Consider the following 11939-nt stretch of genomic DNA (forward strand, 5'->3'; position numbering starts at 1 on the left):
GATTTATTTTCTAATGGAAATCTTAATTTGTGAAACAACATGCATTTTCTTAGTATTGTACTTTTTCCTGCTCTGTGCAACAGGACTCCTGCTGGTGTCCAGTCCCTGGCTGCGCTGCTGGTGGAGCTGCAGCCCGGTGCTGATGGGTCTCAGATCCTGGCAGCAGATGCCTTGTACCAGCTTGGCCGGGTGGAGGAGGCCTACCGGCTACTACTCTCCATCGGGCCCACCAGCCCTAGGGCACCCATCCTTGCTCGCCTCGCCCTGCTGCAGCTGCACAGAGGCTTCCTTTATGACACCAATCAGGTATGTGGGTCAAAAAGTGAGTTGACACTAATTTGTTGTTTGTAAGGCAGGTTAAGCCTCCTTATTTTACACATTCTGCATCAAAAGATTCCATTACTGTCCATTTACTCTCCAGCTGCTGAAAAAGCTCATTCAGTGTGGCGATACGAGCTGCTTGCGCCCCCTATTGGCAGTGGCACAACAGAAGGACCGGGTTCTGCTTCAGGTGCATTGCCACTCTGCTGCCAAGCGCATCCTTGAAGGAAAGAGAGAGGAGACCCCAATTAGGGAGGCTGTGGCATATCTCTCAATCGCTATCATGGCCTCTGGTGATTACAATCTGATTGATGTAGTTTCTACTGGTCTGTTTCTGATTGTTGAATGAATAAATTCACAATTTCATTTTGATAGGATAAGAGAAAGACTAGCTCAACACATAATCTGTTTTCTGTGTTTGGATGCAGTTTATGAAGACTGTTTTTGATCAGTGCTTCTTTATGTTTTGTCAGTGCTTCTTAAAATATGGATCAATCAATACGCAAAAAATTATACTGGTGTGAATATGGTAAAATCAACCATACATCTTTGTTTTTCCAGGTGGTGAGGCAGCAGAGTCTTTGCTAGAGAGAGCAAGGTGTTACGCACTGCTGGGCCAGCGAAAGACCGCCATCTTTGATTTCAGTGCCATCCTGAAAGAGCATCCTAAACATCCTCAGGCCCTCTGTGGAAGAGGCTTCACCCATCTCATGCTGAACCAACAAAAGGTATTCTTATGTTGAATGCTGTCGACGTTCTGTACCACAGTACTTACAATAGTTAACAAAATTTCCCTGACCCTCTATGTTTTTGAGCTACACTTGCTAGCTTTACACATCATTAGCAGCATGGCAGTGAAAGGTAATAAATGAGAATTTCATGAAGCTGAGCTCATATAGCATCTTCTTTATACTGCCATATCAAGCCCATAGGAAAAAATAGTCACATACAATACACAATAACTAATCAAATGAATATTCTGCAGTATTTCAGGGGATGGTATTTTGTTTATCTTTTTACAAAAGAAATTACATTTCGACTGATAAGACATTCATTAACTGTAACTAACATTAATATTTCCTCTCCCTCTTAGGAATGCACTCATGATATCTTGGCAGCCCTTCAGATAAACCCTGACATAGGTATCAAAGACATCCTGTCTCTTAATGACAAGGCACGGAAACTTGTCTGTGATTGGCTGCATCAGTTCTGTCGGACGATTCTGTCAGATCTCCTGCTCACTGACAATGTCCCCTGCCATGAAGAGCAGCTCAGAGAGGCTTTTATAATTGCCGGAGCTCTAATGAGGACTGACTGCAGAGACCCCAGATGGCATTTTCTCTATGTGGACATACTTCTAACTAAAGGTGAGAGGGGAACTTTGTCAAACTCTGCTTCTAAAACTCCGAAGGGGATCTTTGATGTCTCTGAATATTGTCTGGTTAGGAGATATGTCAGGCTGTGTGGACCAATTGAACCTGGGACTGCTTGTTTACTCTAATCCTTACTCCTGCTGTTATGGTCCATCTGCTCAGGTGAAGTTAAGGCAGCAGCCGCTCATCTGTGCCAGGTGTTTGGGCAGGAGCCAAGAGATGCAGTGGCCCAGGCCAGGGTGGGCGTGGTGGAGGCCTGGCAGCAGAACTACCACAGCGCAGCTCGCAGGCTTAGCAAACTGACTGAGAAAGACGCATCCAGTCTGCCCTCCCTGCTGGCCCTGATCCCATTCAGTCAGCGGAAACGCATGGCACAGGTAAGCCTACGTGCTGGATTCAGCTTGGTGCATTCCAGCACTTTTGGGTGATGGCTACAGATAGACAGCAACATAGTTGCTAGATAAATACATTTATCAAATAAAAATAAAACATATCATATGTTCTGTTATACATGGTCTGTTTTGTGTTCCAGATAATGTTTCTCACTGAAGGGATTTGCTTCCGTTTCTGTCTAATTCATGGTGTTGTTATTCTCTCTTATCACATTGAACTGAGTTCCTCTGTGATTCAGTGAAGCTCCTCGAATCTTTTCTCAAGATAATTTCTAATGTCCAGTGTATGGATTTTTTTTCTTACATGGTATCATTCTTATTTACTTCCCTTATTATGGTTTGACACAGGGCTGGCTAAAATATATTTAAAAAATACTAAAACTATATAAAACTGACCAAAACTGCCATGTCACATCCATTCATTTAGGTTTGTCTTATCTGAAGGTATCACAGTAAATATTTCAAAGTAGTTTACAGTGATGGAGAACATCAATAAAATGCTTATAAGAGCCAACAGCCTCTTTCCTGAATCTCGAAAGGTATTGTAAATTAGTAGTATTTATTGAATCAATGATTGTTCATATTTATTGCTCTATATGTATATTACAGGCAGCAGCACAGGAGGCGAGCAGTGTGTCTTCAGGTGGCCATTGGGCCCTGGCCCTCTCACTCCTCACTGTGGCAGTACAGGCAGCAGGAGATCACAGACTCCAGTATCTCCGGCAGCGGGCTGCCTGCCTCGCTCAGCTGGGTCTACACGAGGGGGCCGTTGCTGACTTGGACAGAGTTATCAAGAAACACAGTGGGTCCCAGTCCAGCTGCTCAGATGACCCCAAAGTCAGGGCAGAGGATCTGTGTCGGCGAGGCCGCAGCCTGGTGCTCTGCTCCAGAGAAGCAGCAGCTCTGGAGGATTTCTGTCAGGCCTTGGAGCTTCACAGGAAACAGGCTCTTCAGTGTGTGGAGGCTGGACTGGGGAGGCTGCGTCTAGGTGAGTGCTTCCTGCGGGGGGCGCTTCAACTCTACGGGGAGCAGCAACTCAGTAAAGCCTGGACGCTGATCGAATGTGGGCTCCTTGTGGAAGGTGAGAACGCAGAGCTCCGCAGACTGAGGGCAAGGGTCAAAAGAGAAGTGGCTAGCCCCTGCAATATGAACTAGTGTTTATAGTCAGAAACTCACTTAATGTAGCCATGTCAGTGCCTAAACCTTATGAAATCTTGATGTGGAGGATGATCTAACAAAGTTTTAATGCACGCTTGATAAGTACATATTATGTCTTCCAAATTTCACTTAATTTTGGAGCATTGATAAAATTGTGTGTTATAGTATTCAGCATTGTCATAACTGCAGCAAGGTTGAATTTGAGAGGAGTGTGTGAATGGAAGAGGATTATAACACCACACATTTTATTGATTGTTTTATTATCCTGTATTTTATGAAAAGATTGAACAATAGCACTTCATACATTTGACGTCTGAAATATCACTAATGTAATTATGTAAACAACAGATGATGGGCTTGATCATTATATGGTAAAGATAATCATGCAAAATGAAATTAATTATTGCTTAATGCAAACAATCACACCTAGATTAGATATTTAAGAAAGTGTCCAATGTGCAGGTTTTGTGCTTTTGAAATGAAGAAGGCACAATTGTCTTTGATCAGATCAATGACAGCAAACTAAATTTAGTAATCATAAATACAGGAAAACATACTAGTGTATATAAGCAGGTTTTAACACAAGAACCAAATCAGAAATTCAGTGCTCTTCTCAGTGCAGCTGAAGAAGGACTTTATACTGGCTGTGTAACTTGTGTTGAGATGCTACATGTTCTTTGGTATTATGCCATAACAGTAATGTATTGTGGCTCCATATTTCCGAAGACGGACTTCTCCCACTCGCTCATCAGGTCAAAATGCAGCGGGCGGTCACAGAAGGTGCAGGAAGCTGTGGCCGGGCTGTTGACTAGGAGCCCCGCCTCCTGCCACACCTCACACAGTTTCTCTGTGAATCAAACATAAGCCCTCATTAGAATGAAAAATGAAATGCCAGAATGTATTTCTCTTTTAAATGTCTGTCTTAAAATGTTATCACTGCTCATTGGACACTCACTAAGGACAAACATGAATCACTTTTACTGGCTTTTATGTCCTGTTGATTTGATTGGGACATTTACTAGAATAACTCTGGATCCCACTCACCCACAAAGTACTCCATCATGGCGGGGCTGTGATGAGGAGACGGAGCCAGGCGCAGCAGCTCCTCCCCACGAGGCACTGTGGGGTAGTTGATGGCTTGGACGTAGATGCTGTGTTTCTCCAGCAGAGTGTCGCACACTTTGGTGTTCAGCTCAGCATTGCCCACCTAGGAAATGGATCATGAAAAGTGATATGAGCCGTTTAGTCAAAGCTTTTATTATTATTATATACAGAATTTATGTGTATAATGTGGTCGACTTTCTGGGTTCAACAGCGTGCCACGGGAAATATTACTGATAACTTTTTGTGTTAATAATATAATGCATTTAAGAGAAAAAGCAATTACAAATTAATTATTCAATAACCAATAAATGATGCATTTGAAAACATGATAGAGTCATGACTGAAAGTCTCAAAAAGATTTAAGTTCATTTTAATGCAGATGTAATTATCTTAATGGCTTATAATTGTTTTTTAAGATTTTTGATTGAATTGATGAACTGATGAATGAAACAGTCTAATTATTCCAGTGGCACACAAAGACTTCTGGGTAGAGTAGACATTTTGAGATTTCACACTATTAAAAATTAAAAATAGCAGTGTGTGACAATGAGCCATAGCAGAATAACCTGAAACTAAAGCAGCTAACAACTAAAAACAACTATTCAAGGATGTGCACAAAAAGGTGTCTTATACATCGTAACATAAGGTACATTTACTGCCTACAAGCTAAAGTGTATATGGAAGAAAGATGTTATAAGATGTTATAAGATGTTAAGTACTATATCCTTTTCCTTATGATGTAACAGGTAGAATGCTGTTATTCAGTTCCCATCAGATCAATCCCTGTGACAATTATAAGATAAATTGCATTACTCTGACCTAAAACATACTCTAACTACAACTAACAACAACTCAAAGAGTCAGGATAGGAGTAGGTGGAGTGAGATTGAGGTGGAGGTTGCAGTAGTGAACCTTCATACCTGTATGGGGATGATGTGGCTGGGACAGTTGACCACAGGAAGGCCCTTATCCATGAGCAGCTGCCTCATGTGTTTGACGTTCCTCTGGTGGGACCTGCGCAGCACCTGGCCCTCGGGGCTCTTCAGGACCTGGACAGACTCCAGTGCTCCAGCCAGGACCATTGGGGGCAGGGCGGTGGTGAAGATGAAGCCGGGTGCAAAGGAGCGTACAATGTCCACCAGGGCAGCGCTGCCGGCTACGTAGCCTCCAACGCAGCCGAAGGCCTTGCCTGGTACAGATGACAGAGGTTATGTGAAGTGAGGAGGCAGGACTTTATCAGGAATGGGGGGTCCTTATATTGAATTTAACAAACTTCACTTGAGTATTTCTACTATAGGACTTTACTTGATCTATACTACAACATTTTAGATAACAGACATTGTACTGCATTTCCTTTTACAGCTTAATTATCCTTATAATTTGATATTTTTCAAACATTTACTGTAGATATAAAATATGCATTTTTACAGACAACACTACACAACAGATATCAAATCTAATTTTCCTTATAATAATAGTAATATGTATGCAGATATAAAACCTTTTCAATAACATAACAATTGGAAAACTGCCATTGTGCACAATTTGACCTTGATTGTACATTTGGCATTTGAATGTATTGCTACTTTTGCTAAAATAATAATGCACTACACAATTACACTTAACTCACTACTACATTTTGAAATCCCAAATCATATACTTTTCCACAATAAATTGATGATAATATATTTGTTATTGTTAAGTATGAGACACACAGGTTCTGTGTTGATTCATAACAACTATAATATTTTATTTGAGTTTCAGCTTGTTTTTTTAAATGTATTACCAGGTGAACACTTGCCTCCAATCAAGCACATTGTCAACTGTTGTAATCCAGGGTTAGTTTATGCATGACAGGGATTTCTACCTAAAAACCTGCAATCGTCATAAAGCTACACACAGCATTTACTCTGTCATGATGGTTTTATCAGAACGACCAGAGAGGGAGTAAAGCCGGCACCCAGCTGATAAAAACTCTGCTTTCCCTAATGAGAGCTCACTCCTCTCTTGCCCTCCTTTGACCAACATGAGAGAAATATCATGCCTGTTGATAGTTATTGCTGCTATGTTGCCAACATGACAGTATCAGTGAGAGCAAGTAGCTATAAGTGGGAGTTTGGCCAAGAAAATAGGCAGTTCATCTTAGACAGTTTGAAGTCGTTTGCCTTGCCCTTTTGGTGTAATAGTATACAGTTTTTCACAAATAGAGATTAAATGGGAAAGTTGGTTTGCTACTCTAGAAGTGTTAAATGGACAAGAAGATTATTGATTTAAATGTCACCCACCTAAGGTCCCAGAAACAATGTCAATCTTGTGCATAACATTGTCCCTCTCTCCCACTCCGGCTCCGTGGGCTCCGTACAGGCCCACTGCGTGAACTTCATCAACAAATGTCAGCGCTCCGTAACGATGAGCAACATCACACAGCTCCTCCAGAGGACATATACCACCTGAAAGCCCCGGGCAAAAAGTATCATAGTGTATCTGACTGTGCAAAATAGTCAAACAGTAAGAAATGTATGTTTCAAAGGTCATCACTTAGTCAGAGTTACAGTCGCAGAGTAAGGTTATAATATTAAAATGAATACCTCTCCTACAAGTCATACAGGTTTTATATTAACACAACCTTTTGGTTTTGGTTTTAAAAAATCCTCCTCGATATAGTTCCAATCATCCATTTAGTGTACTTCAGTTTGTGCGTTATGGAGCTGTCAGCAGGGTAGTATCACACCAACAGATAAAGGTGATTATAGGAATAGAAATTCAACTAATCTTTCTCTCTCTTTGTGAAATATGAATTATAAATGACAGGTGGACTTCACATCCAATCCACATAGAGAATTAGGACCTTTGAAAGTAGCATTTTTGACTCATGAAGGGTATTTAAAACCTTTAAAAACCTTTATTTATTTACATTTATATGTCTTGGAACAATGTTTTATTAAAATTATAAACATATATTGGCCTTACTGTGAGCAATATATATCCACCACTCAGCCACAAATGTAAAGCAAACATTTACTTTTATTTACTTATGAATATCTTTGACCTTATAAAAACGGTGATCAGAAAGCATAACATTTAGTAGCAGGTAAATAGAATGATTATTAAAGATCAGTCTCAATGCACAATTCTTTATACATTTATATTATATATAAAACTATAAAACCCATCATAATTCTGATCAGTCTGAGTACATTTAGCATATTTAAAACTTGATTCGAATAATTTGATATCTAGTATTTCTGCAAATAAAGGCAACATTTAAGTATGTTCACCCCCAATATACATGAAATCTATATCATTTCATCTATCAGTGCAAATGAACATTATGTAGTACTCACCGTCCATCGAGTGCACAGTTTCGAATGCCACTATTTTAGGTTTCTTGGGGTCGGAGCGCTGCAGCAGTTCCTCTAGGTGTCGGCTGTCGTTGTGGCGGAAGATGAAGCGCTTGACTCCGCTGTTCCTGATGCCCTGTATCATTGATGCGTGGTTCCCTGCATCAGAGTAGATCTCGCACTCTGTACACCACAGTGAACACAACATCCATGAAACCAGTGGAGCTGACTTCCCTTGAAAAATGACTGCGATTGAACCACCTTTTTTTCAATGTATGGGTCAGAGGTCAGTATTTACCTGGCAGCATCTTAGCCAAAGTGCAGAGGGTGGAGTCATTTGCAACAAAGCAGGAGGAGAAGACCAGCGCTGCGTCTTTATGGTGAAGCTGAGCCAGCTCATTCTCCAGAGACACATGGAAGTTACTGGTGCCGGAGATGTTCCTGGTCCCGCCTGCGCCTGCACCGTGCCAATCAACAGCATCTCTGAGAAAATCCAGAACAAAATCATAAAATATTCATCTCCCAAAATCTGTTTGATTAAAGGTGTCTTATTGTTTTCTTTCGTATTATCTGAAAATAATAATATCGTATAGAGGTACGAGTCAAAAATGCAGTCGGACACTTAGAAGACTGACAAATGGCTTAAATTCCCTACTAGCTTTAAACGTTTAACTCATTTTACTTGATTGCAGCGAGAACCCGTGGGTGCCGGCTCATTCCTAGATAGTCGTTGCTGCACCAGACGGACACCTGGGAGCCCCCCCGCCCAGAGATGGAGTAATCCTCTGCGAAGGGGAACTCCTCAACGCTCCTGTTCACCGTCTTGAAGACTCTGTATGTGTGGTCCTTCTTTTTCTCAGAAATCTTCTCCATGAAGAAGCGCTCATAGTCGTAGCTTGGGCCGACTGCAGGGGGGACAGTTTTGTCTTTGAATCAGTTACAGCATTTAATGAACCATTAATCAGACAAATAAAAACACTTGTATCACTAGAATGCATCAAATTAACCTTGATCATAACAACTGGGGTCCGTACTGACCCCAGAGGTTAATTTCCAAATTGTCAATGGTGGGTTCTGTGGGACCTTAAAAATGCCCAATATGCATATTAACTTTAACTTTCCTAAAATAATAATAGTATGATTTTTCATATGAAACTCATTTCATAACTAAAAAAACAATTGATAAGAAAAAGGCAGACCTTTTACTCAGATGTTTACTAAGATGTTTTTTATCTTACATTAAATAACTCTTGGGTTTAAATGGACCTCAGTTGACAGTGCTGGTTGTTATGTTGGGACGGAATTGATACTTTTAGAGGGTTTGAGTTTATTTGAACTTTAAACATCCCCATGTGTTCTTTGAGCAGGTGGGTGACAGTGCTGGTTTGAGCTGATGCTGGGAGGATTGAATCCTTTAAACCCTTCAACAGAGAAGTCATCAAACCTGTGAACGAGGAGTGCAGGCGTGTCAATGTGAGAGTTTGGACTCTTGTCTCCTATTGGTTGTCTGGCTTCTCCTACCGTTTTAATGATGTCCATCTGGTGCTATGTATGTTCCCTTTAGCCTTATTACAGCTGTTTTGTCCTTCTTACCTTCTTGTACATCCTCCTGTACCTCAGGGCTGGCTCGAACAATCCCTATCTGAGAGGTGACGAAGGGGCAGCCCTTGGATACGGACACAGCCACCTGAGTAGCCCTCTGAGCGAACAGCCTCCTCTGCTCCACAGTAGACAGTGGCTTTGGTTGGGTGGGTGAGACGCTCACACTGATCTGGCGAGCGATGATGGGGCATTGATCAGCCAGACAGAGCAAGGCGGCTCCTGTTCTCCTTAAGGCTGGCATAGACGCAGACTTCAGGAAGGGGCAGTGATGAAGGAAGGCAGCCATTGTATAGCAGCTGTTCTGACTCTGAGGTAGAACAGAAGATAGGAAATTATTATTCTACGTAATCTCAAAGACATATGGCAGATCTGAAGTAGGCAGAACATGTGGAACACACAGGTGGTTTGTAGGAGAAGTTGAGGAAAACAAGTCACACTTAGTTTCGTATTGTTCTTATTATGAAAAGGGAGAAATATTTGTATTTTATAAAATGTCAGTTCAAAATCTTTTGGAGAAAACATCAGGATCGTTTATTTGTTAAGTATCTGTAATTTATGTTTCAACTTCAGTTTCTGGTCTTTTCTAACTAATGGTGTTTTGTAACTCTGGTTTGTCTTGGTTTGAACAGCGTTATGTATTTACTTTTTTCTTGAGAAAATGTGGCCCCAAAATGTAAAAGGATGGTTATTGAATGTGACAATCCCATCATACCTCACAGAGTTAAATGTGTTCAGATGAGCCAGAAAGGCATGGAGTGGTTGAGTTTAGCTACGCAGAGCAGTCGGTGCCTCCTCCAGGGTGCGGCAGGTTGCTGCTGCTTATCTTAACTCTGCAGGCACTCAAGTTCTGCCCTAACAGACGTCATCAGCTGATGCGGGATACCTTTAAAATAATCCTTAATAAAACCCAGCAGGGATGCATCTGCTTCTTTCTCACAAATACGTTTAATTTCCCTGCTGGTACAAGTTTCTCAGAACCAGAGGACAAAATTAATGTTGGTGTGATACTCGACCATTAAGTTACAGACAAAATGATAACACAAAATTAATCCAAATATATTTGAATGAGCTCTTCTGGACCTCCATGTGTAGTTTAGTTTACAAACAAATGCTGGCTGTATCACTTCCCTCACAATCTCCTATGGTCAGCAGATAAGGCAGTTCTTGGAATCTGTGGCTCTCTTTTGTGGTTAGATGTAATCTTCCCAGTGGCGTGTCAAACAACAGTGTCTTTAAAGACCACAACTAAGTCAAAAAGTTTATCTGAGTTATGTTTTTATGATGGTTGAATATATTTAAATTATAATCACAAGCAAACAAGCCACATATATTTGAAGTTGCCATACAGACTGTAGTATCCACATCTCATGTTTATTCTATTGACTGTCAGCAAAAGTTATTTAGGAATACAGTGTGTGGGCATTAATATTCATTCATTTAATGTGTTCTCCAATACATTTGAATAAATATTTGTTCTTTAATGCTGTGTTTATATTATGCTACAGAAAATATGTTCATATAGAAGTTTGTCAAACAATTACACTGATTCAAATATTCGTATAATTACCACTACTACTGCTACTATGACTATACATCAAATGATAATAGCAAGGCTAGACATTACAACAACAACAACAACAACAACAACAACACAAATAACAATTGTGATTTTAATTGTTAAAGAAGTGCCTCTATTAACTAATTCAATAGCCACAATGGTTTTGTTAATTACACATTTATTATTTGACTATGTAAATGTATGTAATGTATTCTATTTGAATTGCTGTTCACCTGCCCAGGGGCTAGGGATGAAAAGGAGATATAAGTTTTTTTTTTTTAAAGATATATGTATTGAAGCCTCTGTCAAACTGTTATACTTGTGAATAAATACATTAATAAATAATGAATGAAAAGAAGCTTACCTGTTGACCTACACTGAGGACGAACTTCAGAACAGCAAGTAGTCAGAAGGCCAGAAAGAGTCTGTAGCTATGAGTTGATGTTGAAGGGCATTATGCAATCATTTTTGCTCCCACCCCCAAAGTCCCAGGGAGGTGCATGGGCAAGTGTGTGTGTGTGTGTGTGTGTGTGTGTGTGTGTGTGTGTGTGTGTGTGTGTGTGTGTGTGTGTGTGTGTGTGTGTGTGTGTGTGTGTGTGTGTGTGTGTGTGTGTGTGTGTGTGTGTGCACAGCAGTTTTGGAATATAACTAAATACAATTACTGAAGTACTGTACTTAAGCTCTTATTTTTACTCAACACTATATTTATTTTATTTATCTACAAAACATATGAAAATATAGAAGAACAGCTGAAACAATATATTGGTTTATAGGAAATGGGCACAAAGAATGTCATTATCTTTTGTCATTGGTCCTGTAAAAAAACACATGTGAATATTTGCTGCTTTTCCTTCTGATTATTTTAATGCATTTTCTTTTCTTTTACATTCTTCAGGTTTTGACTGTGGTTAAGGTGTCACTTTCGGCTCTTATTGGGTAATTGTGACAGCATGTCTCAGCTATTTCAGAGTTTTTACAACCCATCAATCAATTAATGGAGAAGAGAACCACCAGATGAATCTATAATACAAAAAAAACGTTATGTAGTATAATACAACGTATTAAAATACTCAACAACTAACGATAAAAT

General features: G+C 40.2%; 2 protein-coding genes across 2 annotated transcripts; one reads left to right on the plus strand and one right to left on the minus strand.

The window, feature by feature from the left end:
* Positions 1-3522, plus strand: ttc34 (tetratricopeptide repeat domain 34). Its single transcript, XM_063890961.1, has 6 exons — positions 1-306; positions 422-614; positions 883-1049; positions 1415-1688; positions 1857-2071; positions 2696-3522. The coding sequence occupies exons 1-6, from the start codon at positions 40-42 to the stop codon at positions 3239-3241; spliced, it is 1662 nt and encodes a 553-aa protein (XP_063747031.1). The 5' UTR covers positions 1-39; the 3' UTR covers positions 3242-3522.
* alas2 (aminolevulinate, delta-, synthase 2) lies at positions 3488-11265 on the minus strand. The gene is made up of 9 exons (XM_063890949.1): positions 11214-11265; positions 9283-9596; positions 8372-8594; positions 7988-8172; positions 7693-7872; positions 6634-6798; positions 5269-5537; positions 4289-4451; positions 3488-4091 (listed from the first exon to the last, which is right to left on the minus strand). Exons 2-9 carry the CDS (start codon positions 9575-9577, stop codon positions 3928-3930), a joined length of 1644 nt encoding a protein of 547 aa, XP_063747019.1. The 5' UTR covers positions 9578-9596; positions 11214-11265; the 3' UTR covers positions 3488-3927.
* Between the last annotated feature and the right edge of the window lie 674 nt (positions 11266-11939).

Source organism: Eleginops maclovinus, chromosome 1, assembly GCF_036324505.1.
Source record: "Eleginops maclovinus isolate JMC-PN-2008 ecotype Puerto Natales chromosome 1, JC_Emac_rtc_rv5, whole genome shotgun sequence".
NCBI lineage: Eukaryota > Metazoa > Chordata > Actinopteri > Perciformes > Eleginopidae > Eleginops > Eleginops maclovinus.

Excerpts from the sequence above, each read along its gene's own strand:
- ttc34 (XM_063890961.1), top strand. The coding sequence starts at position 40 with ATGCATTTTCTTAGTATTGTACTTTTTCCTGCTCTGTGCAACAGGACT. Across the intron at positions 615-882 it reads AATCGCTATCATGGCCTCTG|GTGGTGAGGCAGCAGAGTCT; the intron begins GTGATTACAATC and ends TTGTTTTTCCAG. Across the intron at positions 1,050-1,414 it reads TCATGCTGAACCAACAAAAG|GAATGCACTCATGATATCTT; the intron begins GTATTCTTATGT and ends TCTCCCTCTTAG.
- alas2 (XM_063890949.1), bottom strand. The coding sequence starts at position 9,577 with ATGGCTGCCTTCCTTCATCACTGCCCCTTCCTGAAGTCTGCGTCTATG. Across the intron at positions 8,173-8,371 it reads CGGGTTCTCGCTGCAATCAA|AGATGCTGTTGATTGGCACG; the intron begins GTAAAATGAGTT and ends GGATTTTCTCAG. Across the intron at positions 6,799-7,692 it reads AACTGTGCACTCGATGGACG|GTGGTATATGTCCTCTGGAG; the intron begins GTGAGTACTACA and ends CGGGGCTTTCAG.